Source organism: Neopsephotus bourkii, unplaced genomic scaffold, assembly GCF_033783945.1.
Source record: "Neopsephotus bourkii isolate Nb327-2 ecotype Australia unplaced genomic scaffold, CSIRO-AGI_Nbou_v1 NB_959, whole genome shotgun sequence".
Classification (NCBI taxonomy): Eukaryota; Metazoa; Chordata; class Aves; order Psittaciformes; family Psittacidae; genus Neopsephotus; species Neopsephotus bourkii.
Genome location: NW_026901453.1, coordinates 200136 through 225820, shown reverse-complemented (window position 1 = coordinate 225820; position 25685 = coordinate 200136). Strand labels below are relative to the sequence as shown.

General features: G+C 53.4%; 2 protein-coding genes across 2 annotated transcripts in view; one reads left to right on the top strand and one right to left on the bottom strand.

Annotated features, from left to right (window-relative positions):
* LOC133215164 (lysine-specific histone demethylase 1A-like) overlaps positions 1 to 7716 on the top strand; it is a 28510-nt gene extending 20794 nt beyond the window's left edge. Inside the window, exons 13-21 of the mRNA XM_061358951.1 lie at positions 701 to 835; positions 1596 to 1669; positions 2631 to 2742; positions 3144 to 3276; positions 4043 to 4230; positions 4412 to 4526; positions 5919 to 6046; positions 6692 to 6838; positions 7531 to 7716. Of these exons, the coding sequence (XP_061214935.1) occupies positions 701 to 835; positions 1596 to 1669; positions 2631 to 2742; positions 3144 to 3276; positions 4043 to 4230; positions 4412 to 4526; positions 5919 to 6046; positions 6692 to 6838; positions 7531 to 7716 (1218 nt within the window). The remainder of the gene's footprint in view (positions 1 to 700; positions 836 to 1595; positions 1670 to 2630; positions 2743 to 3143; positions 3277 to 4042; positions 4231 to 4411; positions 4527 to 5918; positions 6047 to 6691; positions 6839 to 7530) is intronic.
* A 2178-nt stretch (positions 7717 to 9894) lies between these two features.
* RNF19B (ring finger protein 19B) lies at positions 9895 to 21904 on the bottom strand. The gene is made up of 9 exons (XM_061358919.1): positions 21252 to 21904; positions 16599 to 16804; positions 14617 to 14761; positions 14083 to 14245; positions 13335 to 13449; positions 12720 to 12860; positions 12204 to 12411; positions 11041 to 11172; positions 9895 to 10617 (listed from the first exon to the last, which is right to left on the bottom strand). Exons 1-9 carry the CDS (start codon positions 21839 to 21841, stop codon positions 10185 to 10187), a joined length of 2133 nt encoding a protein of 710 aa, XP_061214903.1. The 5' UTR covers positions 21842 to 21904; the 3' UTR covers positions 9895 to 10184.
* Positions 21905 to 25685: the final 3781 nt, after the last annotated feature.

Sequence of the window (25685 nt, the reverse complement as noted above, 5' to 3'; positions counted from 1 at the left end):
AACAAGAGGAGAGCATTGGGTTCCTCAGAAAGTGGCAACATGGACAAAAACTTCCATGGAAAGCATCAGAAGGTTGCCACGGATGCTGTTCTTAAAGATCTTTTCATTTAAGCCTTGCCTAGAAGCACTGTTCTGACAAAGGACTTCATTTTTGAGGAGGGGCATGTAAGCAATTAGTCAGGAGACTGTAAAACATGAAATATGGGAAAAGAAAGGGAGAGGTTGGACATGAGCAGAGCTGTGCCGTAGCTTCCTGTAGAGATGTTGATAATGACTGAGGCTTTTGGGGGGAGTATTTTAAAATGTGAACTTTCTTTAGCACAAATCTGATTTGTAGTGCAGAAACAGTGGTTTGGGTCTAGTTACAGTGGTTTCGGTTGTGGTAGATGGCATCTTCACTGTTCCATGGAAGTTTCTCAAATTGAACATGACTGAGGTCAGCTCTCATATCTTAAGTTATTTACAGCATACTTTGTAAGAAATCAGTGATGCTGGGGTTCAGCTATGTTGGTTTGGGGTTGGTGCTGTTTATTACAGTTTCCTGTCTGTAGAATTGCATAAGTAACATTTGCTAAAACCACGACATCTCTTTGGTATAATGGCATAGCTTGAGATGAATGTCCACTTTACACAGTCACTTGCACCAAATCTACTCTTTTTTTCTCTTTCTTCCTCCCTCTTCCTGCTCCACCTGAAAAAGATGGTGAATTTAAAAGAGAAGATTAAAGAACTTCATCAGCAGTATAAGGAAGCATCAGAAGTGAAGCCACCTCGAGATATTACAGCAGAGTTCCTTGTGAAAAGCAAACACAGAGATCTGACTGCACTTTGCAAGGTAACGGTGATGTACATACACCGCTTAAGTCGGTGGTTTCTGAGGGTTTCAGCAGCCAGATAAAACTAGCCAGTATAAATGATACCACATTTCTCACTCCAGCACTCTTAAGAGGATGTGATTGATGGCAACTCTGGGTTATAATACTGATAACTGCATTAAGTACCTTTAGGTACCTGAGCTTCATATTAATATGTTGAAGGCTCACTTTTAGGTACCAGTCTGTGCTGCCTCATGTCAGGCAGCATTTAATGCTTTGAAGGCTAAATTTTAGGTCAGACCTGGTCTTTAGTACTGCTGGGTCTCACAATGGAAATAAAATCTGAATCTGAAGAGAGAAGTCCTTTCTCTAAGAAAAAGGTGGTTTCCTGAATAAAAGACTTCTTTCTGTCCAAAGATTACAATTTAAAGAGCTCTATCTTGACAAGCAGAGTTACTCCCTCGTTCTGTGTGTACCTGGGGGTAGAATATGCTTTAAAAATCAAACCTTAATACCTGTTCTTTCTGTGATAGTAAAAGACACCTTGCTAACCCGAGTCAGATAGAACCAAGGATCATTTTTCAGCTATTTGTTCAACAGATTATAGAGTAGAATATGCTGGATTAAATGTTAAAGAAAATAAAGACCTTGATTTAGATTCCTAAAACCATTAATCTTCCACTGATTTCTCTTGAGATTTGCTCTAGTCTGATGCTCCATGATGTCTTTAAGGCCTTTTACATGGAAACTGATTTTGATGTTATCTTTTAATCTTATTAGGAGTATGATGAATTGGCAGAAACACAAGGAAAGCTGGAGGAGAAGTTACAAGAACTCGAAGCGAATCCTCCAAGGTAAAGATACAAACTGTAAAAAGAAATACTCAGGAAAGCAGGATTTTTACTGCTTTTCTGTAGAAACTGCTGAGTTTCAAAAAATGCAGTGGTTTGCTTACTTTTGATTATGGTAACTCAAGGGGTTAGGAAGGTACAAATGTGAAGTTTGAACTCCTGCAGCTGTAGAACTCCTTTTCCTTGTTTTTGGAGGTGACTTGGATAAAAAGGTGGTTCTTAGCTAGGCTGCATTTCAGTAAAATCCTGACTGTAACCAGTGCCTGATAGTGGAAGCCTTTGAGATTTGAAATCCCTGTCAGTAATGGTAGCATGCCAATCCTGCCTGTATTGGCAGAATATTATTGTTTTGTGCTCTGTGTGACTACACTCGGGTTTTAGTCATTATCTTTGTACTTTGTTACTATCTATGGTACTTAAGCCGTTATTTATATAATAAATATATATGATATAGTTAATATATATTATGTGTTGTATAATTAATATTATTAAATATATAATAAACATAAAGGGATTTTAGTGTGAGGTGTTCCTGCTCATGGCAGTGGGGTTGGAACTAGATGATCTTAAGGTCCATTCCAACCCAAACTGTTCTGTGATTCTATGAACCTCACACTAGACCACGTCCACCAAGGCTGTGTCCAGCCTGGCCTTGAGCACTAACAGGGATGGAGCATTTACCACTTCTGTGGGCATCCTGTGCCAGCACTTTACCACCCTCACAGTGAAGAACGTCTTCCTTATATCTAATCTGAACTTCCCCTATTTAAGTTCAGACCAATTCCCCCTTGTCCTATGTAACTATTTTTATCTCTAAAGTTAAGTGTTTGGCTTCACTGAAAATACTTTACATGAGCTCTGCTTTGAAATGTGACTTTGCTGGGTTCGATGTTCAGCTTTTATGACTGAGGCTCACACGTTTGAAACAGCAAACTGAATGTGTTATGTTTGGGTTTTCTCCTAGTGATGTTTACCTGTCATCAAGAGACAGGCAAATACTCGACTGGCACTTTGCAAACCTAGAATTTGCCAATGCTACACCCCTGTCTACGCTTTCACTGAAGCACTGGGACCAGGTAACTAATTCATGTATTCACTCACCAGTGCACTAAGAACTTAAACTGTGTTTATTTCGTTCTCATGGAAGCTTCTCGATGTTAACAGTTTCTAAACCCTTCAGTGCTCTCTGCTGTTGTGCAGATACTGAGCTCTTACACGATGATTGATGGATGATGAATTTCCAAGCAGCTTTTTGTTAGTGCCAGAAAAAAAACCCTGCAATAATACTGACTACTGAAAGTTCCCATACTTATTTCTTGACTAATAACCAGAATTTCAAATCTATTCAGCTCACTTTTTGGGGAGGGAGGGGGAGTTTTGGGGAAAAAAAAAGCCTTTGTGTAGATTTGCTGATTATTTTCTATTGAATTAATGTGATTTCATTATAAATCCATGTTTCTGTACATTGCTGTTTTAGGATGATGACTTTGAGTTCACAGGCAGTCACTTGACTGTGAGGAATGGCTATTCCTGTGTGCCTGTAGCCTTAGCAGAAGGCTTGGATATTAAACTGAACACAGCAGTTCGCCAGGTTCGCTACACAGCATCAGGTAAAGCAAACCCCTCCTCTGGAAAACTGCTCTGAAGGACAGTGCTCATCGAAATGAGATTTCAGTGCTTCCAGAAGCAGATGTGAAAACTGATCTCTTACAGACCCTCCCATTACATATTTTGGGTTGGATAAATCACATTGGTGATCATAAGGAATTATGAGGAAGCTCTTAGAGATGTACTGATCTTCAGTGGTTTTTACTCATTTCTGTGGCTGGTTCAACATGGTGCTTTTCAGTTATATTTGCTGATTCACATTCATGCTCCCATTCCTTTATTCAATGATTGAAGTGTTTGGAGTAAGAGGTCTTGGACTGCTTTAAGACTTGGTGCCCCAGGATCTGGTATTAGAAGTGTAAATGAATGTCACATGAATTCAAGCAACTGGAAGGACTGTATCTTTCTGTTGTTCTTCTAAACACTGGACTTGGGAAACTCTCAGCTGGGAGAGCAACTCAATGAGAGGCTCACTGCCTACTTGCTATTTGTTTATGCATATATTTAACTATATTTAACTGGCCTAGATGAACCTTTAGGCTTATCCCAGTATGGCCATTTTCAGATGCTGTGTAAAATGCACTTTCTGGAAGTGAGCTATGTGGTCTGTAACGTTCAGTAAAAGTAAAGTAATTGTTAGTGTAAAGCTCTCTCCATAAATGAAATGTTTTCTGATGTGGATATGTCTTTATGGGAGTTTCTCTGATTTTTAATGCAAGGCTCTCGCCTGCTGGCCCATGGAATGATTGTTTTCTCTCCCCTTTCCAGGGTGTGAAGTGATAGCTGTAAATACCCGATCTACGAGCCAGACTTTCATTTACAAATGTGATGCTGTGCTGTGTACTCTTCCCTTGGGAGTACTGAAGCAGCAGCCTCCAGCAGTACAGTTTGTGCCACCTCTTCCTGAGTGGAAAACTTCGGCAGTTCAGCGGATGGGATTTGGCAACCTTAACAAGGTGACTTGGTCATTGAGGGAGCTGCAGCAGGGCAGGGGATGCTCAGGAGGAGGCAGGCTCAGTCTGTGTGCTGTAGCTTTCGCTAACCAGCAAATCTGTAACCTGCAAGAGCACACTAACCTGTGGAAGGCAGTGTTTTTTCTGTGCCCTCCTCCTAATTCCTGATTCTTTTTGTCTCTAGGTTGTGTTGTGCTTTGATCGTGTCTTCTGGGATCCAAGCGTCAATTTGTTTGGTCATGTTGGTAGCACTACTGCAAGCAGAGGAGAACTTTTCCTGTTTTGGAACCTGTACAAAGGTAGCTGTGGTGCATCTCTGCTCTTGCCAGTGTCTTATTTGTGAGTTTCAGTCTAGAAAAGAGCACTTTTTAAAATGCTGTTGGTGTTCACATATGGATATGATAAGAAAATAGTATTTGTAGGAAGACAAGTGGAAGTATTGGATGTGCAGGTTTCAGTGGGGCAGACTAGAGGCTTTGCTGTAGCTCTGTTCTTGCTGAGCGTTACCATTCCAGCTTGATGGGCTGCAGGGCCATCCAAATGGTTGAGATGCAGTGGAAATGCAAGCTGTGGTGTCTCCAGTGGATGGGCTTGTTTCCTGTTTTGAGCAGCAAAGCAGCCCTGACTAGACTGTGAGCTCAGACTAACTTTCGAACTCCTCTCTATTAAGTGCTTAAGCAGCAAAAGGTGTTGCCCTGCCTGTTTCTGCAGCTGGACTTTGCCATGAGTGGTTTTGTTTTCCCTGCAGCCGGTGTCTGCCACCAGAAGTTGTCAGAAGATGCTTTCATTAAGCATGCTGGTTTTGTCGATTGCCATGTATCATGCTCAGAGCGAAGCTGTGTGTACAGTGAGCACTATTAAATGAGTCCTTTTTCCTGCAGATGACTGTTTCAAGTACCAGAGGGCAGGGCAGGTTTTTCTTTCAACTGGGGAAAATGGCTGTGCAAAGAAGGGGCCCTTCTAGGGTATTTGTTAAAATACCTGTAATTTAGGGTAATTGTTCAAATGTTTGGTAAGAGTTGACTGGAGAAATACACGTCATGAGCCTTGGATAAGAGGGCTGTTTGTGTGTCTGCTTTTGTGGCTTTAAGATGTCTCTATTACATACTTAACAGGTAGTATTGGGGTTTTGGTTTATATAGAAAGACCATCTCTCATACAAAGGGTCTGCTACTGGATTCATCTTGTGTATTTCTGTAGCCGTAGCATTTTGGGCAGAAGCTGTTTAAACTGAACAGATTGAACAATCCAGAAAACAAATCCAGAAGCAAAAACCCTACAACTATGACAGGACATCCTGTATTAGCTCTGGGGGCGTTCTCTGAAGGTCTTCTGTTGGCAGAGAACTGGTCTCTGAGAAGTATTTAAAGGTGGGTGGGTGAATGAAGTGGAACTCAGCTGAGCAGACTGCGTGTGCTTGTATGGCTGTGGGTGAGCTGTTGTAGTGCAGACAGGAATCCTCCCAGTGGTTTCAGTCTGTTTGAGGCAGTGACTGCTGAGAACCTGTAGCCTCAGGAGCACTGCATGTCCTGGGGCAGGGGGCCTGTGCTCCAGGTGCCTCTTGCTCCACTGTGCTGTTGGATTACTGAAGTCTCTTTCAGGCCAAGGCCTGTTCAAGTCCAACTTGTCAGATTAAAATGATTGATGGCAGTGATTCAGTTGTGTTTTCTCTCTCCTTCCCCCCACCCCAGCACCAATTCTGTTGGCCTTGGTAGCAGGAGAAGCAGCAGGAATCATGGAGAACATCAGCGATGATGTCATTGTTGGACGGTGCCTTGCCATCCTCAAAGGCATCTTTGGGAGCAGCGCTGTGCCTCAGGTCAGTGCAGACAGCATCTTCAGGTACCTCCTCCACGGTTTAGAGTGTGCTGGGTTCTATAGGTACTGCCCTGTGTGTGTTCAGGGGTTTGTGAGAAGAGGTTGTTTGTAGGTTTGGGGTGGTTTGGGGGGTGTTGTTTGGGGCTGTGTTTGTCTGGGTTCTGGGTTGGTTTGAGTTGGGTTTGGGTTTTTTTTGACTCCAGCTTTTCCAGACTGTCAAATACTTCAGTTCATTTTCTGCCTTTTACATTCCTGGGGTTACAGCTGAGCTGTCCATGGCTGGTGACAGCGCTGCTTGGGTGCTCCCTGCCATGGTCTGCACCTTCTCTAAAGTACAGTGAAGCTCTTGAGCAGTGAACTCCACAAGAAACTGGTTTGGCTGGAAAAGAACTGAAGGGGGAGGAAGGAGTAAGCAGCAGCTGTGTGCAGGAGGTTCTCATGACATAATGCAAAGAGTCACGGTGCTGACAGCAAAGCAAGTCATTTACCTCACTGTGTGTGTTCTCATGGAATACAGACTTGGGGCCTCCGTTAGTGTTAGCCTGAGGGCCTGGTGTCCTTCATTCTTGCAGTCTGTGCAGTTTGTGTTTTGAAGATCTGTAGGCCCTGCCCTGTGACACCAACTGAAGCTTCTGTCTTGTCTCAGCCTAAGGAAACGGTGGTGTCCCGCTGGCGCGCTGACCCCTGGGCCCGGGGCTCCTACTCCTATGTCGCAGCCGGGTCTTCTGGCAATGACTATGATTTGATGGCTCAGCCAATTACTCCAGGCCCAGCCATTCCAGGTGCTCCGCAGGTGAGAGATGGCTCTGTTCTCCCCATAAGGCCTCAACCAGGGGGATGTTTCTGAGTGATTCACACCCATATCTAAGCACAGGTTTAGGTCACCTGCGTCTTCTGATGATGATCAGAACCTGTACAATAATTCAGTTTTCCACCCATGATTTCTGCCTGCCCAGGTTTGGTGTCATTTCTTTACTAGAAAAAGGACTGGTTTACTCCAAGTCAATTTGGTAATATCTGAACAGAGTATTATAATGCCATGCATTTCTTGTGTTCATACTCCATATTTGTGTTGTCCATCACCATATTTAAGTGAGTTGTAGTGATTGGAAAGAGGGTGAAGGTCAGAGTGAGAGGAACAGGAACCAAAAGGTGTCTCCCAGACTGGGAGTGAACCCAGTGAGGCATTAAGTCATCTCCAGTTCGCTTTGAAAGGATGAGGTTTTGAAAGCAGTAGCCATTCTGGTAGCACCAGCAGAGAAAGATGTGCAGCTTTGGCTTTATTTGGGGTCTTTTTCTAGCGATACAAATCATTAATAAACATAGCTATGGATAACATTATTCTCTGCAGCCTACAACAGAGGAAGTTTGTCTCCTTTATTCTATCTAGAGGACGTGTATCGTTCTTCTCCAGGTGTGTTTGCTGCAGGCTCTGGAGGAGCACGAGCAGGCCTTAACAGCGGTGTTTGTTCTCTGCTTCCCCAGCCCATTCCTCGCCTGTTTTTTGCGGGGGAGCACACGATTCGCAACTACCCCGCCACCGTTCACGGGGCTCTGCTGAGCGGCCTCAGGGAAGCCGGGCGCATCGCAGACCAGTTCCTGGGGGCCATGTACACTTTGCCTCGCCAGCCTACGCCGGGGGTCCCCCCACAGCAAGCTGCCGGCATGTAAGGGAAGTGGAAGGTGTCAGAAGAGGAGGGACAAGACCCCAGTGCTGCTGCTGGGGACTCTGGGGTGAAGATACTCACACAGTCTGCAGCAGTGTCTGCGGCAGCAGCTCAGCCAGGAGTTACTGTGAAACACTTCCATTAGGATGGCCTTACAAGAACTGTGGCTCAGCAGAATCCCTTGGAGCTCTTTGAAGTGTCAGTGCACCCAGTTCTGTGCTGCCTGCACCCAGTTCTGTGCTGCCTGCACCCAGTTCTGTGCTGCCTGCACCCAGTTCTGTGCTGCCTGCACCCAGTTCTGTGCTGCCTGCACCCAGTTCTGTGCTGCCTGCGCCCAGTTCTGTGCTGCCTGCGCCCAGTTCTGTGCTGCCTGCGCCCAGTTCTGTGCTGCCTGCGCCCAGTTCTGTGCTGCCTGCGCCCAGTTCTGTGCTGCCTGCGCCCAGTTCTGTGCTGCCTGCGCCCAGTTCTGTGCTGCCTGCGCCCAGTTCTGTGCTGCCTGCGCCCAGTTCTGTGCTGCCTGCGCCCAGTTCTGTGCTGCCTGCGCCCAGTTCTGTGCTGCCTGCGCCCAGTTCTGTGCTGCCTGCGCCCAGTTCTGGCTGCCTGCCCCAGTTCTGTGCTGCCTGCGCCCAGTTCTGTGCTGCCTGCCCCAGTTCTGTGCTGCCTGCGCCCAGTTCTGTGCTGCCTGCCCCAGTCTGTGCTGCCTGCCCAGTTCTGTGTGTGGTTGTGTGTGGCTGCCTGCGCCCAGTCCTGTGCTGCCTGCGCCCAGTTCTGTGCTGCCTGGTCAGGGGCTTCGTTTGGCTCTGTAAATACTTCCTGAAAGACAAGCTTGTACCTGGAGGATTTTCTAGGTGGGTTGGTTTTGGGGTTTTTGTGGAGTTTTGTTTTCTACCTGTACGTGCATTTACAATTTGGTAACTGCACAAGGGCAGCTGTGCCTACACCTAGGAGCTTAGTGTAGAATTAATGTTATTATTAATAATTCTGTGGGTGCTTTTTTTACTGTTTTGAAGAACAGTATTTATTGACCAATTCTATTCTTACCTGGCATTTGAGAGTTTGATGCAACTGTTTTCCCCCTCCAAAATGGCCATTGCCTGCTACCCCATATGCATCCCGTTCTAGAAAGAAAGCTGGTATTAAATACCTTCAACAAACGAAATCATCAGAATTGGGTATTTGTAAGTTTAAAAATGATTTGTATTTGTTTCTATAGAAATAAGAGTTGCCCAGGCAGGAAGTTAGCTGAAGGACCTGAGCAGAACAAACTATGGCTTCAGAGAACCTGCTGGTGCCTGGTAAGGGTAACAAAGCCCACCTGGGAGCACATTGCTCACACTCATCTCAGTGCTCATTCTGTAGCTGAAGCCCACCAAAAACAATCCAGTGGGGTTTATGAGGACTTATGGAAATACCTACTTAGTTTCCTACACAGGGAGACCACCGAAATGGTGCCAACACAGCAATCCCCCCTCCCTTCGTTCACCTAAAACGCGTTCCGGAGGTACCCGCGCGTAGGTGATGCGCAGCTCCTGCAGTACCGCATGTGGCCACACGATGGCATCTCCCTCTCACTGATGCGGTACCGGGCAGGCAGCGCCCCTCGGCTCCCTCCCATCCTCCTTTGGTTGCCCGTTGCCAGGCAACACCCTGGGGGGACTGCATCTCTGGTGCCCGCCGCTGCTCCCGCAGGTGAAGAGCCAGGACAGCAAGCTGGTGCTGGGCGTGTTTTACACGCAGTGAGCTCCACAATGGTTCCAGCAGCGTTGCTCTCGCTCCTCGCTTTCCCACCTCAAATCCCATCTGCATACTGCCTGTCCAGTGCCTGCTCCTGGGTGTCCCGAAGCCCTGCTCACAGGGTGAGCCCTGGTATGTGAAACACTGCACAGCCCTGTCCCACACCTGCCAAGCCAGTGCCATACCGAACACCATGCCATGCTGCCTCATCCCCTTCCCCATCCATCCCCTCCATCCCCATCTCCTGCCCCAGCTTCAGAACAAAGCCCCACGTGGCACATGCACCATTCCCATTGCTGCTGCAGCCAGAACAAGGCTGTTCTAGCCCAGTTCCTAAAGGCAGCAGAGAAAATGCCCCTGTTCCCCCATGGCTTGGGCTAGGAATCCTTGAGCAAAGCACCCAGAATGGCTCCCTGTACATCACTGGAAAAGATGAACTGGATGAGAATCGAATGACAACCAGAGGCTTTATTCCAATAGTCCCTTAGGATGGTTGCAGACGTACAGACACACGTACATATTTACACTCTTACACACCTCACAGAGCTTGGATCAATAAATTAAAACAAAAACAGGGCTTTTTTTGTTGGGTTTTTTTCTTTGTTTTTTGTCACATAAGAAACAGCAGCTCCTGGGGGGGCTGGGGAGCCACTGGAGCCTCGAAGACAGAAGCCAACACGGACACAACCCTGCCCCAGAGAGATGCAATGACAGAGCGCTCGTCAGCAGGAGCCCACCTCACACCCTGGCTTCGATGCACTCCAGCTTGACCATGTCATCCAGCCTGCAGCCCTCGGCTTGGGCACAGTGGCTCAGGGGGGCACTTGGGCTCTGGGGGCAGGTTGCTGCAGGCTGGGGCGGGGGGGACTCGCACTCGTCCGAGGTAAGGTCCGGCACATCGTCCGACTGGCTGTCGGAGCTCTCCAGGTCGCTCCGGATGCTCTCGGGCTGGGCCAGGGTGATGTCCCAGGTTTTGCTGGCAATGCAGTCCTTTTGCTCACAGCTTTGGTGTTTGCACGTCTGCTCCTGCTCCACGTCCTCCTCCTCTTCCTCATTCTCTGCCATTGGGCTGTGGACGTGCAGAGAGTCCTCTGTGCTGCTGCCGCTGGCCAGCTGGTAGTGACTGGGTTTGGCTTCGATGTCCACCTGGATCTCCATGTTATTGCACTCCCTGCAGGAACAAGCACCTTTGTGTTACTGGGTTTCTGGAAGGATCACGTTTGCCAAACACGAGCAAGATGCTGCTCATCGCCCTGCAGCATCTGGGGAACTGCTCTCCTTGAGTCCTCCCAACAGCAGCCAAGATCATCCCAGGCTGTAAGCCAGGACCTGAACTGGGAAAGCACCACAGTGACCAGCCAGGAACAGCCCTTGAGGATCCTGAGCTACAGCTTCCCTCCTCAGCCTCCACCCCACACGTGGAGGCTGCTCCCACACTGTCCCCAGCCCTCCTGGGCTAGGAAAAGGATCACTCCACTTGCCAGCTACCAAAGCACAGCTTGGAGCCACTGCAGTCATCTCCCCACCCACAGAGCAGAGACGATGCCAGGACACCCATTGCCAGCACCCTCCTCAGCAGTGCACATCCTCCTACCTGTCCTGGGGGTTGTAGGAGCTGATGATGGAGCCAGCCATGGCTCGAGTGCTGGCGTTGTCGCTGATAGCCCCGAGGCTGACAGAGTCTTTGGGGAAAATCTCCTTCTGGACATCGGCCTGAACTTCCAGCCTGCAGGAAAGAAGAGGAGTCCTCAGGAATGCCTTAGGTGGTCCCTGAGGGGCACCAAGCACTCATTGTCATGGGAAGGCAAGAGGCCCTTGGTGCTGGTGCAGCTCAGCTTGGCAGAGTTTAACCCCAATGGTTTCTCTCATTAAGCCTCAGTTTTGGCTCTGTTTAGGTAAAGCCATTCTGTTTTCCATGACGAAGGTGAAGTGGTGTTCATGACTCACACAATCCCTGCAAAGAAGTGATCTGCACAGCTCCAGCACAGAGCCACGATGGGATCCTGGCTGCCACCTCAACACATGGCTCCAATCACCCAAAGTGACTCATAGGCATGTTCGGGGAGCTGTGGTGCAGCCTCCTGACTTGGCAAGCAGTGACCCTGCTTGCTATAAGACACTGGGAATGGGAAGCATCAAAGCCTCCAGCCTGGGATGAGAACTGGAAGAGCTTTAAGCAGGCCACGCAGGCAGCTCTGTGCCCTTCCCATTAACCTGAAGCATCAGCTCTGCAGTTTGAAGGAGCTCAGCAGGGACAGAAACCCCTGTCCTCCTTGCAGGAACCAGCCCAGCACTGGCTCCAGGAGCAGCCTGAGCTGCTGCTGGTTATTGTACAACACAAGATGCCCTTTTCACAAGGACATGCAGTGATAAGAGAAGGGGAATGGCTTGAACCTGCCCGAGGGGAGCCTGAGCTGAGCTCTTAGGCAGAAGCTCTTCCCTGTGAGGGTGCTGAGGCGCTGGCACAGGGTGCCCAGAGAAGCTGTGGCTGCCCCATCCCTGGCAGTGCTCAAGGCCAGGTTGGACACAGGGGCTTGGAGCAAGCTGCTCCAGTGGAAGGGGTCCCTGCCTGTGGCAGGGGTTGGAGCTGGGGGAGCTTTAAGGTCCCTTCCAACCTAAATCATCCTATGAAAACCCATCAGGACACAGAGGGGGATGCACTCACAGCCCTGGAGAGCTCCCCAGCAGGGGCCTGCCCAACCAACACCAGCCCTGGGGGCCTCTCCCCTTTCCCTGCGTGCCCAGCAGCTCACTCACCGGCTGTACTTGCCCTTGCCTCCCGAGAGCACCCCCCCATTGAGGGTGCCCCCCGAGAGCGCGGCGAAGCTGGCTGTCTCGCTGTAGTTGCCCTGCATCACGCTGAGCCCATCGGTGGGGCTGCCGCTGGTGCTCAGCACGCTGGTCAGCCCCTCGATGCTGCTCTCCCCAATGCTGGGGTTCTTCAGGGCTCGCCAGGCATCAGCCACTGCGGGAAGAGCAGCAGAGGAACAGGAATCAGCACCGGCTGCGATGGTGCTGGCAGAGCTGGGGGCAGGCAGCGCGTGCCTCATCTCAGGCTGGCTCCCAGCCTCAGCCAGGGCAAGGAAGAGCTTCAGAGAGGTACAGAGCTCATCACCAGGAGCCTGAAGCAAGCAACTGCTTGTGGGCAAACCCAGGTAAAGACAGACATCCAGGTCTCGGTAGCGTTAAGACTGGGATTTCATTTCATTCCAAGAGGCAATGGCAGGGTCTTGCTTCACCCCCTTCCCTTCCCTTCCCCACTCATCCCATTACCTGTGATGGGTCCATCGTCTTCATCAAACTCGATTTTCACACCCTTCCCATTGGCAGTGCTGACCCCGCAGCCACCGCCCCGGCACAGCGAGATGGGCACCACACCGTACACGTAGGCCAGCATGATGGGGACGCCGATACCTGCAGGGGAGGATGCGCTGGCATCAGAGGAGCTTAAGCCTGAGCTGTGCTGGGCAGACAGAAAGCTCTTTGGGGTAGGGACTCTTCCAGTTGTGTTCATGCTGCTTGAAAGCCCCAGTTCACAGCCCTGCAGGCAGAGCCGGAGCCCCCTGTGCTGCTGCAGTGCAGAACAAGGGAACCCCAAGAGCAGAGGCAGCCTCAGCTGAACCCACAAGACATCAGCCTCCAAACCAGCCCAAGGGCTGCTGTCAAGGGGCTCCCCTATGGGCTGTGCACAAGCACCTGGTGCTCCAGCCAAGCCCTGGGCTGGCTCCAGGCCACCTCAGGCACATGGGGATGTGGATGTGACACAGAGCCATGGGCTCAGAAGAGCAAAACCACCCTTCAGGCCCCCCATATCCCACAGGGCTGCTCTACCCCTTGTCTCAGTGACCCCTGGCCCCCCCAGAAGGGAAAGGGACTGTGCCCACTTACCCACACTGACAGCAGCGATGACTGGAGAGGCAATGACAGACAAGGTGACCCCACCAGTAATGGCCAAGTTCCTCTTGTGCTTGGAGGTTTTCTTTCCCTCGTATCTGCTGTGGATCTGACACAAGGAGAAGCACAGGGTGAGAACAGAGCCTGGCCAGGAGCAAACACCAGCAGAAGACATTAATAAGCTTGTGATTTTACAGCCTTGTCAGCTGGATTAGCCCTTAAAGAACCTTATCTTGACCACGAATCAGATCTAGTAGGTGGGTCTGTGCTGTAGGAAAAGGATGAGGTACAAATACAGTGCTGACACACCATTCCTTGCCTCTCAGTGCCTCTTCAGCAGCACAGACACACAGCAGCATCACCCAGTTCAGGGCAGCAGCTCAGCAGCAAAACAGGAGTGACTTATGCAAGCCAAAGTGTGATGCTCAGGGTCCAGCCACTGTCCCATAGGGCCCACCATCGTGTGTTAAAAAGGGACCAGGTCTCCCCTTGGGTGCTCCTGGTGCAAAGCAGAGGCACAAGAGTGATGCAAAATGCATTGGAGAGGACTCAAGGGCTATCAGCCACCACCTCCCCTCTCCCCACCCAAAGCTCTAAAGACAAGGCAAAGCTTAGAAGAGAACTGAATTTGGGTTCCATGACCAGATCCACCCCTTGTATCAGAGCTGAGTTTCTGCTCAGATGCTCTGAGAGGAGAGAACGCCCCAAACCCCTCAGCAGCTCCAGTGCTCTCCACACTCACCTTCCTCCCAACGTACACCGGGATGCCGATGACCATAGCAGGAATGGCAATGCCAGCGATGAGGGAGATGCCCACGGGAGCCCCGATCAACGTGCCCAGCTGCCAGAGGATCTTCTTTTTACGACTCCATGGCTTTTTGCCCCAGAATGTACAGCCAGAGGGGCTTAATGGAAGGGGAAAACAACACCATCAGCATGAGAGCAATCCCCAAGAGCCCCCCCGTTCAACTCCCACACGGACAGAACTCAGGAAAAGGGAGACAACACAAAAAAGGTTTCCCTCTTTTTCTCCTCCAGCAACATTAACTTGCTCCTCAAGGTGATGACCACACTCCTGGGCCCATGCTCTATACCCAGTACACCAAGAGCCCTCCAACACCGTTGTGTCAGGAGGAACCTGCCATGGAAGAGCATCCTCCTCTAAAGCAGGCAGAAAGCTCATCTCTTGGCTACCTCATTGAAGAGGCAGGAGGCCACCATGCAAGTGAACCCCTCTGCAGAGCCCCAGGGCAGCAGGGGCTGCTCCCCTCCTCACCTGAGGTAATGCAGGTCCGAGATCTCCTTCATGCAGAGCCAGCAGAACTCGCAGCCGCACATGGCGCACGTCATGTGGTTGCAGCTCCCGTCGTTCATCTTGATGATGTACGCGCTGCAGCGCGGGCACGGCTTGATGTCGTCAGCTGTGGGATGGATGTGGGGAATGGGATTGAGCTGGGAGCAGGAACAGGCAACAAGGGGCATCTCCTGGTGGATCCACCCCTTGGTGTCAGTGCATGCAGAACGCCTCTGCTGAGCAGATACAGTGGGGATGCTGTGCCGTTAGTTGATCTTCAGGGTGAGAGGATAACATTGATGGGACAGAGCCCACCAAAGCCATCTGCCTGCACAGCACGGACTGGGAACAGCAGCTGCTTGAAAAGCTTATTGTGGCTTTGAATAGGATGTGTTCCAGAACATGCTTAAGCCATGGGAACAAGTCATACCTGCCCTGTGCTAGCCAAGGCAGCAGCAAGAGCGAGCCATTGCTGAACTGCTCCACTGTGGTGATTCACAGGCCAAGAGCGACAGAACAATTGGGAGCACAAGGACTGGGAGAAACTCCAAACCTGACCCTGGAAAGGAGCTGAACAGGGTCTGCAGCCAGGGCAGAGAGGAAGGCGCCTTCATCTCTTCCTTCATCCAAGCATCATCTGATGGTGGTTACGCCATGCAGCGGCTCAGGGCTTTGCTGGCAGCCTCTGCAACAGTCCACAGCGTGAAATCCAGCTGCTGGGACCAGCTCGCACCTTATGAATCACCACGTTGAATGCAGCAAGAACAGGGTGGGGGAAAACCACTGTCTCAAGAACCTCCCTTTGGGTGGCTGAGCACTGAGCTTCCTGCAGGGATCTCCTTGAACAGGATGGGATAACTCGGGAACTCTTTGCTGCTGCTGGTCTGCACCATGGGCTGGGTACAAGCCCTGTCTATGCTGTCCATTACCAGGGCCCTCTAACTGGGGCTTGTTGAATCTCAACACAGCACTCGGCCACCTCGGAACCAGCCCCAGCAGCCCTAAGGAACCGTGTTGGCAGTTGGGCTCCTGACAGAGAAGGGAAAGCAGAGGGGTTTGTTTAGGGGACTCTATGACAGCCTCACTGCCCATTGCCAGGGTCGGGACAGTTGTTTTGAACCAGCACTAACTCCGCAGGCACAGCAGCTCCTACCAGGCAGTGTGGGAGGCTGTGGCTTCAGTCCCTGACATCACCAACCCCTAACAGCACACGGAGCTCCCCACACGCAGCAAGGCATGAACGCTGCTCCTTGCTACTGCAGCAGGCAGGCTTGAGGCTGCAAGGCTAAAAGTGCCTGTTTGTTCAGGGTTTAGATCACGAGAAGTGAGAACATCCAAGATCAAAGGAGCCACAAGCTTAGCTGGGGCGGATGAGGGGAGCTGCCCTGACACAGAAGGACCCAAAGCACTTCATCACCTCCTCATCTGCTCTGTGCTCCTGGAGGAGCCCATCACAAGAAGGGGAAATGACTCTGAGTTTCACAGCTGGTCTCACTGGTGGCTGCTGGAGACCCTCGGCTGTGCCAGGCAGCAGCAGTCCCTGCAGGGCACTAACACCCCCCTGCTTTGGCAAGAAGAGTTTTGCCCTCAGATGGCTCTTTCTCAGCTCCACAGGCATAACTGCAGCACAAGGAACCACAGCAAGGTGTGAATCAATCAGAGAATCGTTTGGGTTGGGAAGGACCTTAAGAGCATCCAGTTCCAACCCCCCTGCTGTGGGCAGGGACACCTCACACTAAACCAGGGCACCCAAGGCTCTGTCCAACCTGGCCTTGAACACTGCCAGGGATGGAGCATTCACAACCTCCCTTGGGCAACCCATTCCAGTGCCTCACCGCCCTTACAGTAAAGAACTTCTTCCTTATATCCAATCTAAACTTCCCCTGTTTCAGTCTGAACCCATCACCCCTTGTCCTATCACTCCAGTCCCTTATGAAGAGCCCCCCTCCAGCACCCTGCCGTACCTGGGCCGGACTCCTGCCCGTAGCTGAGGCCTGACGTGTGCTTGGTGCGTACCCGCAGCGCCTGTGCCCGCTGCTGCCGGGCCATGTCGCAGGTCTGGTTGGGATGCCAGATCTGCTTGCAGTGGTAGCAGAACTCCGTGTGGCAGCCGTCCCTCTCGCAGGTCAGCTTGGGGCAGCTGGCACAGCCGTAGGCAATGACCGCGTACCTGAAGGGGGGAGACACCAGGAGAGTCAGGGACAGGTACCCAGAGGCAGGGATGCTTTAACCCAGGCTGCAGAGAGCCCGCAGCCCACACCCTAGCCAGATTCCTGCTCTCTCCAGCCCTATGCTTTGCACTGCAGGGCCTGAAATTAAGCAGTGCTAATGGGGCTCCTTGGGGCTGACAGCTTTGACACAGGCAGCTTGCAATAGTGAGTTCTCTCATTGATAGCTCTTCTCACTGTCAGTTCACAGGGACAGGATCTCTCTTACCCATGTGCCTGGTTAACAGTTCACTGCTTCTGAATCAGGCTCCTAGGGCAGGCTCACACTGCAATTCCCAAGCATCTCAGCTAAACACACACCCCCCAGTTCCTTAGGATAGGTATAGGGGTGGATGCTATATGGGTGGATGAATCTAGGAAGCTGAGGCTGTCCTGGGCACTTCCATCAAGGAAATGATTCTAAAGTGGCACAACAAGGTTTTTCATGTACTGGTACCTCAAGAAGCATCCATCACCCCCACAGCATTTCCTTTTCAAGAGCAGTGAAGGACAACACTGTCCCTGGAGTGAGCCAAAACTCGAGCACAACATGCAAGAGAAGAAGAGCCGGTTCAACCACCTCACTTCTCCCCATAGGAGTGTGATGCTCCCAGCAGGAAATGTGCTGTGTACGCAGCAGTTTAACCAGCACCACCAAGCAGTGCTGCAGGAAAGCTGACTTGGTCACCTATAGTGAGGTTGCTTCCATTGGCAGGGCTGAACTGAGCAAGTCCAGAGGTGCCCCCCCGGCCCTAAGACACCAGGGTGGCAAAGGGTGTTTGTGTTGATGATCCTCAGCATCTCTGGTAGCTGAGGTCTTATATTTAGAGCCTGCGTAGCTCCAGTGGTGTTGCCTCTTCGCAGAGCAGCAGCGTGAGAACCGCCGCATGTGTCACACCACAATGATTCACATCCCGTGGGAGTTGGAGCAGCTTCATCCTGCCAGGGTACAGCAGCATCATCACCACAGAAACAGCAGCTCCGCGCCCAGTGCAGAGCCGGGACGCACGACTGCAGCGGCCCCGCCTGCATGTGAAGCTGGGACTGGAGGAGAGATGGGGTACAGGTGGCTTTAGGTTGGGAGGACAAGCGTGACCTGCATGGACCAGGAGGCATCTTCTTGTCTAGAGATGAGCTTTAGAGTCCCTTCCAAGCCAAACCATTCATAATTCTATGAAGATCCCACTAAGCGTCCAGTGCCTGAAGGGGCTGCAGGAAAGCTGGAGAGGGGCTTGGGACAAGGGCCTGTAGGGACAGGCCAAGGGGAATGGCTTGAACCTGCCCCAGGGGAGGCTGAGCTGAGCTCTTAGGCAGAAGCTCTTCCCTGTGAGGGTGCTGAGGCGCTGGCACAGGGTGCCCAGAGAAGCTGTGGCTGCCCCATCCCTGGCAGTGCTCAAGGCCAGGTTGGACACAGGGGCTTGGAGCAAGCTGCTCCAGTGGAAGGGGTCCCTGCCTGTGGCAGGGGTTGGAGCTGGAGGAGATTCAGGTCCCTTCCATCCCAAACCACTCTGTGATTCTAAGAAGATCCCACAAAGCATCCTTACCCTGCTGCTAACACGTGGCCAAAGACCTACCCCTGGCAAAACCCCCTTGATCTGACCAGCTGCTTTGTGACACTGCTACTTCAAACCGTAACAGCAGGCTAGGAAAGCTCAGTGTCATGTATTAAGCAACCCAATGCTCTAAATTACCCCCTCAAAAAGTGGGGTTTTCTAAACACTCAAGCAGCAAATCCTATGAGAAATTACAATTGTCACCATTTATCTTTTATTCCTTGAGCTGAAATGACCAATATCACAGCAAGCCCAAAGCTGGGGGGAACAAACTACATGACTGTCTATTAGGGAAAGAAATAACACGTCCCTGTGTTCAAGGTCAACTCGGAAGAGGCTGTTGAAGCGTTGTTCCTAGGATTAACTGTGGCAGGATCTGGGTGGCCAATGTGTGGCCCTTCTTCACCTGACTCCCAGCACATCACTGAGTTCAACAGCCAGGCTCAACCCCAGCAAAGGGGAACTCTGACTTCTCCCCATGCAGCAATGACAGCAAGAGTCTCCCCAAGGCTGTGGAACTGCACAGCTCTGCTGCTAGCCCATTCCTTGCATGGCCACGAGTTGCCTCCATCCCTCTTCCCGTTGCTCCACGCGAGTCAGAGCCTCAGCAGCCTCATTCACTGAGCTCAGCCTACACAGCTCCGTTCCTTTAATGGCTCTGTTATTGTCCCAGGCTTCCAGGAGAGCTGCTGTGTGACAAGCACTAGACAGCGATGCCACCTGACTGGAGCAAGGAAAAACAAGAGCTGCAAACACACAAAATGATTTGTACCGCAACTGATGGCGCATCAATTGACCGGCGTTTCCATGCCAACACGCTCCGGTGTGGTGCTGCTCCTCCTCCTCCTCCTCCCCACGGGCTCTTTCATTTACAAAAGGCTGGTACATGTGGAAGGTGCAGGATGCTGTGTGTCACGCACCCATCACCCTGCAGCCCCTCGCTGCCACTACCTCAGCACAGGAGGGACAGGCGGTGCTGAGCATCGCATGCCCCAGCTCCCGCTCTGCACACCAGCACTACTACAGTGGGAAAGCCTGGTGTAAATAATTCATACCCTGATGTTACAGAAGCAGGGAGACCCAAGCTGGCTGGCAAGAATGAACAGGGTGATTAATTCCTCTCCCTGCCGGAGGGCTGAATTCCAGCAGCCTTTGTTCAGTGCTACAGACACAGGTCCATGAGCACTGCCTGGCCTCCAGCAACCCCAGGGTCGCTTCTTGCTTTGCTGGGCAGCTCAGAGGAGGGTGCCCATGCACATTCCTTGGCCAGCCAAGGGAGAGGCTTTTGCTGGCAGGAGGAGCTGGGGGTGACATTGGTCTGCACAAAGACACAGATCAGGCTCAGGCTGGGTGACTGCCCCTGCACTGGGGCAGCCTGGGTGATGTACCTCGAGTTTACACCTTATCCTGGGCCCAGAGAGACACCACAGCACCAAGGAGCTGAGATTCAGCAAGCAGGAGCGGGGTTTTCTCTAGCCAGCTAACAGCACTGACAGCAGGGGCATTCATTCCCTCTGGTACTGCTCCATGGCAGCACAACCTGCTCTATCGCCCTCCTCTTATCCCCAGAGCTCCTGCAACAAGATCCAGCACTCGATTCTGCTGCAAGGAGAGAAGCTGTTGTTTGCTATTAACACTGCCCTCTGAAGAAACAAGCCCTTACACAGCTGCTCAAAGCAATGGGGAACCTGAGCCAGGCTGGGTTTGCATACGAAGGCTACTCCACTGCCCTGATGAAATGCTCACAACCCTCCCACCACGCTTTCCATGCTGACTGCTAGGTCAGACTTTCCTTTCATGTTCTTGCTACCTAAATTGCAGCCCAAGCCGAGTTGTAGCTCAGCTTCACAGCACTTCTCCAAGTTCCCTGAACGAAGCCCTTTTCCAGGCAGCTTTGGCTTACACTCAAACAGAAACCTAAGAGAGTTCATTTGAAGGAAAAGAGAAGAGAAAATGAAAGCAACACGCAGATAACTATAAAGCCATCAAGCTTGGCTGGGCTGACTTCTGGCCAGGCAGACGTTGCCTCATTTGGGTAATGGGTAATGAGGCAACATCCCTCCTCTGTGCCATGCGCTCACATCCTCGCTGGGAAGAAGTGACCAGTTGTGGTTCCCTCTTCCCCACTGCGGATGCTGTGGGGTGTCCCCATGGCTCACACGGCCGGGAAACTCCACACTTCCTATTTGTGCTTTCTTTTAAATGAGAGAAACTATGGCTCAGCTAAAACCCCCTTCAAGTCCTATTACTCATAGCTGGGTTGTCTGGACTTCATTAGCCCCAAGGTCAAAACCTGGTGCTCTAGGAGGGAGCAGGGATAGACAGGGATGCTTTGGTACCCAAGGCCTGCTGACAAGGGGCACAAGTTATTCCTGGGGAGATTCCACCTGGATACAAGAGGGAGTTTTTCCCATTGAGAATAAGTAGCCACTGGAATGATCTCCCCGGGGAAGTGGTGACTCCCCAGCACCGGGCTCTGTTAAGGTTCAGCTGGACAGGGCACTGGGACATCCTGTTTAGGCCTAGAAAAGCTGGACCTGTTGATCTCCGAGGTCCCTTCCATCCTGGGATCCTGGGGTACCACACAGTGAAGAGGGTGCAGGCTCTCCATTGGTGGTACTGGGGGTGCGCAGCAGCAGCAGGACCCCACCGGGGCCGAGCCAGCCCTCCCTGCACCCAGATGGGCACGGGCAGCACCCCAGGAGGAGGCCACATCCCGGGACCCCCGCAGCTGGGATGTGCGCACCGTGGATCCGCATCACCCCCGTACCCCAGCAGGGCCGAGGGGGGGGGGGGGGGGCTCCCTTCCCGCACCGTCCCCAGCGGCGATGGCCGGGGCAGCACCGCCCGCACTCACCCGCAGTCGGGGGCCGGGCACCAGCGGCAGTCGGGGTCGGCGGCGAGGCAGCGGCGGAGCATGAACTCCTCGTACTTAGCGACGAGGTGCGGGGAGTCCCGGAGCAGGCGGCGGATGTCGGCGGGGTTGAGGCGCTCGCTGCACTCGGGGCAGCAGATGTTGACGCGGGACTCGGTGATCTCGATGCGCAGGTACTGCCGCAAGCAGGCCCCGCACGACCGGTGCGGGCACGACAGCAGGCGCGGGGCGTTCTCGGCCGGCTGCCGCACCAGGCACAGCGGGCACTCCAGCTCCTCCTCACCGCCGCCCTCCGGGACCACGGCCGCTTCCTCGGGGGGCGGCGGAGGCGGCGGAGGAGGAGGAGGAGGAGGAGGCGGCGGCGGGGCCGGCGGGGCGGCGGGGGGCGGCGGCGGGGCTGCGGGAGGCGGCTCGGCCTTAGCGCGGCGGCGGCTGCCCGCGGCGGAGGCGGCGGCGGCGGAGAAGACGCTCTGGAAGGAGAGGCGGCGGCGGCGGCCGGGCTTGGGGCACTTGGCGGCGGCCGAGTGGATGGACGAGGAACGCGGCGATTCGGAGTCCCGCTCGGAGCCCATGGCGGCGGCTGGGAGTCAGCGGTGTCCGGTCACGGCGAGACTCGCTCCGGTGCCTCCGGCTTCCTCCGGGCGTTGCCGGCACCGCTCTGAAACGACAACGGCCGCGGAGCCGAGTGAGAGCCGAGGGAGCGCCGCGCCCGCCCCGCCCCGCTCCGTCCCGCCCCGCCCCGGGCGCGGCCGCCGCCGCCGCCATTTTGGTTGTTGGCAGCGCCCAGGGGCAGGCCTGAGGCCTGCGGGTCCCGGTGCGGCGGCGGCCGAGACCGGCCCTGGGGCCCCGGCCCTGGGTCCCCGGCCCTCGGGGGCAGCAGGTAGCGTTGGGCCATTATGTACCCCGGATCCCCTCAGGGTTCTCGGCCCGGCTCCCCGCAGCACCCCCGGCTCCCCTCAGCTCCCCGGTTCCCCTCAGCATTCCCACTCTCCGAGGCTTCCTCCGTTCCCATCCCAGCCCAAGCACTAACATGTGTTGGGAAGGAGCGTGCCCCTCTTACAAGGACCAGTGAAGGGCTGTTCCCCAGGGGTAGTTTGCTTTTAAATGCGTTTCTTCTTGGAGAGAGGGGCCTAGAACCACAAGAGCCCCCTCTAAACGCATTCATCCCAATGGCGCATCCCGTCCCTTCCTGTGGGCCTCTTTATAGCAGCTGTGGAGATGCCCTTGCCCAGGAACGCTTCCCGGTGCGGGGTTTCGGCTCTTCCATGCACAGCACTGCCATTACAATCCACATCCCTCCTGCACCCATGCAGAGCTGCCGAAGCCTCCGTTCCCCTGCAGGGCTCCCGCTGCGGTCAGCAATGGGCCAGCGCTGCCCCTTGTGCAGGGGAGGTGAAGCAGGCAGCTCCGCTGTGCCCGTGCAGCGCCCCTTAAACCCGCACGGAAGGGGCTGCCAGCTCCCCACAGCGAGGGCTGCACTCCCTGTGATGCTGGTGACAAGAGAAGAGCGGCTCCATCGCTGCCTCCCCGCTCCTGAACTCAGCCTCATTGCACAGTGCTCGCCAGGCTCCCTCCTGGCTGCTCTCAGTGCCCCTGGGATGGAGAACAAGGTGGAGGGAACCAAACCCAGGCTGGCAGACAAGCACCAGGGGGTTGATGCTGCTTGACTTGCCGTAGGCAAAGACCCCGTGCCTGTCTGCAGCAGGGATAATGATGATGCTTCCCTGTTTGATGGATGGCAACGAAGGCACAGAGGGAGTAAATCACCTGGATAGGAGCACACAAATGAAGCTTCCTCCTCTCCCAGTCCCCTTCACCTCTCCTGTTACCTTCCCTGTCCTTTTCTTTGTGCTTGTCACACACCCTCACTTGGTGCTTATCCCAAGCTGCCTGCTGCCCCCAGGTCCTTCCCTACAGCTTATGTTCCCCAGACGTGTGCCAGCTCCCCCTCACTTCGGCTGTGCTCCAGCGTTCCTGCAGCCCCACACATGGCTCTGGCCCAGCTGGAGGTTTTGGACCACACTTAGGATTGGCCTCAGTGTTAAATTCCCACCTGGGACAAGAGCCCTGTTACTGTCAAGGGAGTGAAACAGCTCTGCTCCAGGAGAGGCAGGGATGCTACAAGGGTGCTTGTGGAGCAGGGTGAGCTGCTGGGCTCTGGTCCCTGGCAGCTGTGGGCAAGCATGAGGATGCTCAGCACTTCCCTGATCCTTGTGATGTGGAGCTTTGGGAGTTGAATGAAAGCATCCTCTCCCCGTGTCAGTGGTAGGGAAAGAAGTCCAGAGGAAGAAAGGAGCGATGTACTGGTGTGAAACAAGGTCCTATTGAAACGTCTGAGATGAGGCAGGTATAGGACATCTTCAAACGGCTGTCACTGCCTGTCTGCAGCAGAGCCCGGTCTGCTTTGATGATTTCAGTAGGAAAATCACACTGGTGAGTGAAACAGAGAGCCCTGCGTAGGGTTTGTGTGGGATGGGTCTCGCAGACAGAGCTCTGCCAGCTCAGCCCTACGTCCTGCGCAGCGCAGGAGCACACACTGGAACTAATGTGGGAAGGTTTCGTCTCCAAAGCTAATGCGAGACAGGGCTGAATTACCAGCACTGCAGACACAGACAGAGCAGAACCAGCTGGAGTCCTGGGAAAGGCACCAGCTCACAGGGAAGCAGTGACTCCTCATTCCCTTACACGAGGAACCACGACACAAACAGGGCTGGGGGAGGCTGGGGAACATCCGTGGGGCTCACGCTGCCTTCAGAGCCATTCCCTGCTCCGGAGCTGTGCCAGTCTGAGGGAATTCAGTGCCTTCCTGGAGCTCAGACACTGCTTACCCTGCCCTCATCGCACTGCACACGCAGCATCCACCTAAAACACCTCCTCCATGGCTGAGGTGTTGCTCCGTGGCGAGTTTCCACTGCCCTTGCCTGGAGCAGAGGCTCCTGCTCAGCACCCTCCTGACTCCGGAGCAGTTTGAACCCAGGTTGGTTGGATTCCCACTGGGGGAGAAGAAACCCAACCAACCAGGACTGGGGAGGGGGAAAGCGCTGCCAGGGAGGGGAAAGCCACTGGATTGGGAGCGAGATGAGCTCAGCCCCTCCCCGGGGCTGCAGGGACACGGTCCCGTCCCCAGCGACCGCTCTGACCCCGTAACCGAGGGTGTTTGAAAGATAACAACGGCACAAAGCAAACCAGCCGGGGGGTGGGGAATGGAATTCGAACGCTCCAATGCCCTGCTCCGCAAAGCCCGGCTCCCACCGGCGGATCTGCGCTCGCACACAGCTGGAAAGCCGCTGACTTCCAACCCTACCATTCAAAGCAGGGCAGGATTCGGTCCAGGCGGCTTTAAACACTGCCCGGATGGAGCAGCCCCGAGGCTGCTCTCGGGAGGTTTCAAGGGAAACACCTCAGCCCCCCCCAGCCCAAACCCCCCCTCAAAGCAGGGTGAGGGCTCTGCCGCCGGCTCCCAAGGGGAAGAGCCCCTGGTGAGGCAATGAAAATCCCCCTTGCTTCATTCCGAGAGTGAAAGCAGGGGCTGGCAGCCGGGAAGGGCTGGTGAAACTCCCTGCTCGCACCGGGAGGATTTGCATGGAGGAACTGGGCTGTGCCGGGGCTGGGAATGTTGTGGTGGCAGCAGTGAAATAGAAACCCCACGTCCTGTTGGCCTGTCCCCTCCTTTCCTGGTTACCTCAGCATAGAACGAATGATAGAACCACAGACTGGGTTGGGTTGGAAAGGACCTTACGATTATCCAGTTCCAACCCCCCTGCCATGGGCAGTGACACCTCACACTAAACCAGGTCACCCAAGGCTCTGTCCAACCTGGCCTTGAACACTGCCATGGAGCATTCACATGGGCAACCCATTCCAGTGCCTCACCACCCTAACAGTAAAGAACTTCTTCCTTATCTCTAACCTGAATCCCTCTGTTTCAGTTTGAACTCATCACCCCATGTCCTATCACTCCAGTCCCTGATGAAGAGTCCCTCGCCAGCATCCTGCTCTCCCAGGGTTAGGCAATACCTGCCTCTTGCTCTCAGCCCCAGCCTGCAGGACCCAGGGAGATGTTGAAAGAGCTATTTTGGGACACACAAAGCTTCAGCCTGCCTGAAACCTCCAGGTCTTTCTGGCCCGCAGGTGGGAACGCTTCCCAGGAACAGGCTTTCTCTGGAAGTCCATGCCTTTGCTCAGGGTTTCTCATGCTTCCCCAGGCAGAGGAGGGGGGATATCTGTGGGTCACAGCCTGTGCTCAGAGCAGATGGAGCATGGAGAAAATGGAGCTCATGTTGCTGCTTTCTGACCCGATGGAACAGGGGTAGAAGGGGATCAGCTTTACACCAGGCGTTCTTCCCTGTTGCTAGACAGGGAATGATTCAGCTCCGGTCTGGCTGGGCAGGATGAGACCTTTGGCAGTGCTCGGGT

Excerpts from the sequence above, each read along its gene's own strand:
- RNF19B (XM_061358919.1), bottom strand. The coding sequence starts at position 21,841 with ATGGGCTCCGAGCGGGACTCCGAATCGCCGCGTTCCTCGTCCATCCAC. Across the intron at positions 13,450-14,082 it reads CGGTGTACGTTGGGAGGAAG|ATCCACAGCAGATACGAGGG; the intron begins GTGAGTGTGGAG and ends TCCTTGTGTCAG. Across the intron at positions 11,173-12,203 it reads GGCAAGGGCAAGTACAGCCG|GCTGGAAGTTCAGGCCGATG; the intron begins GTGAGTGAGCTG and ends TCTTTCCTGCAG.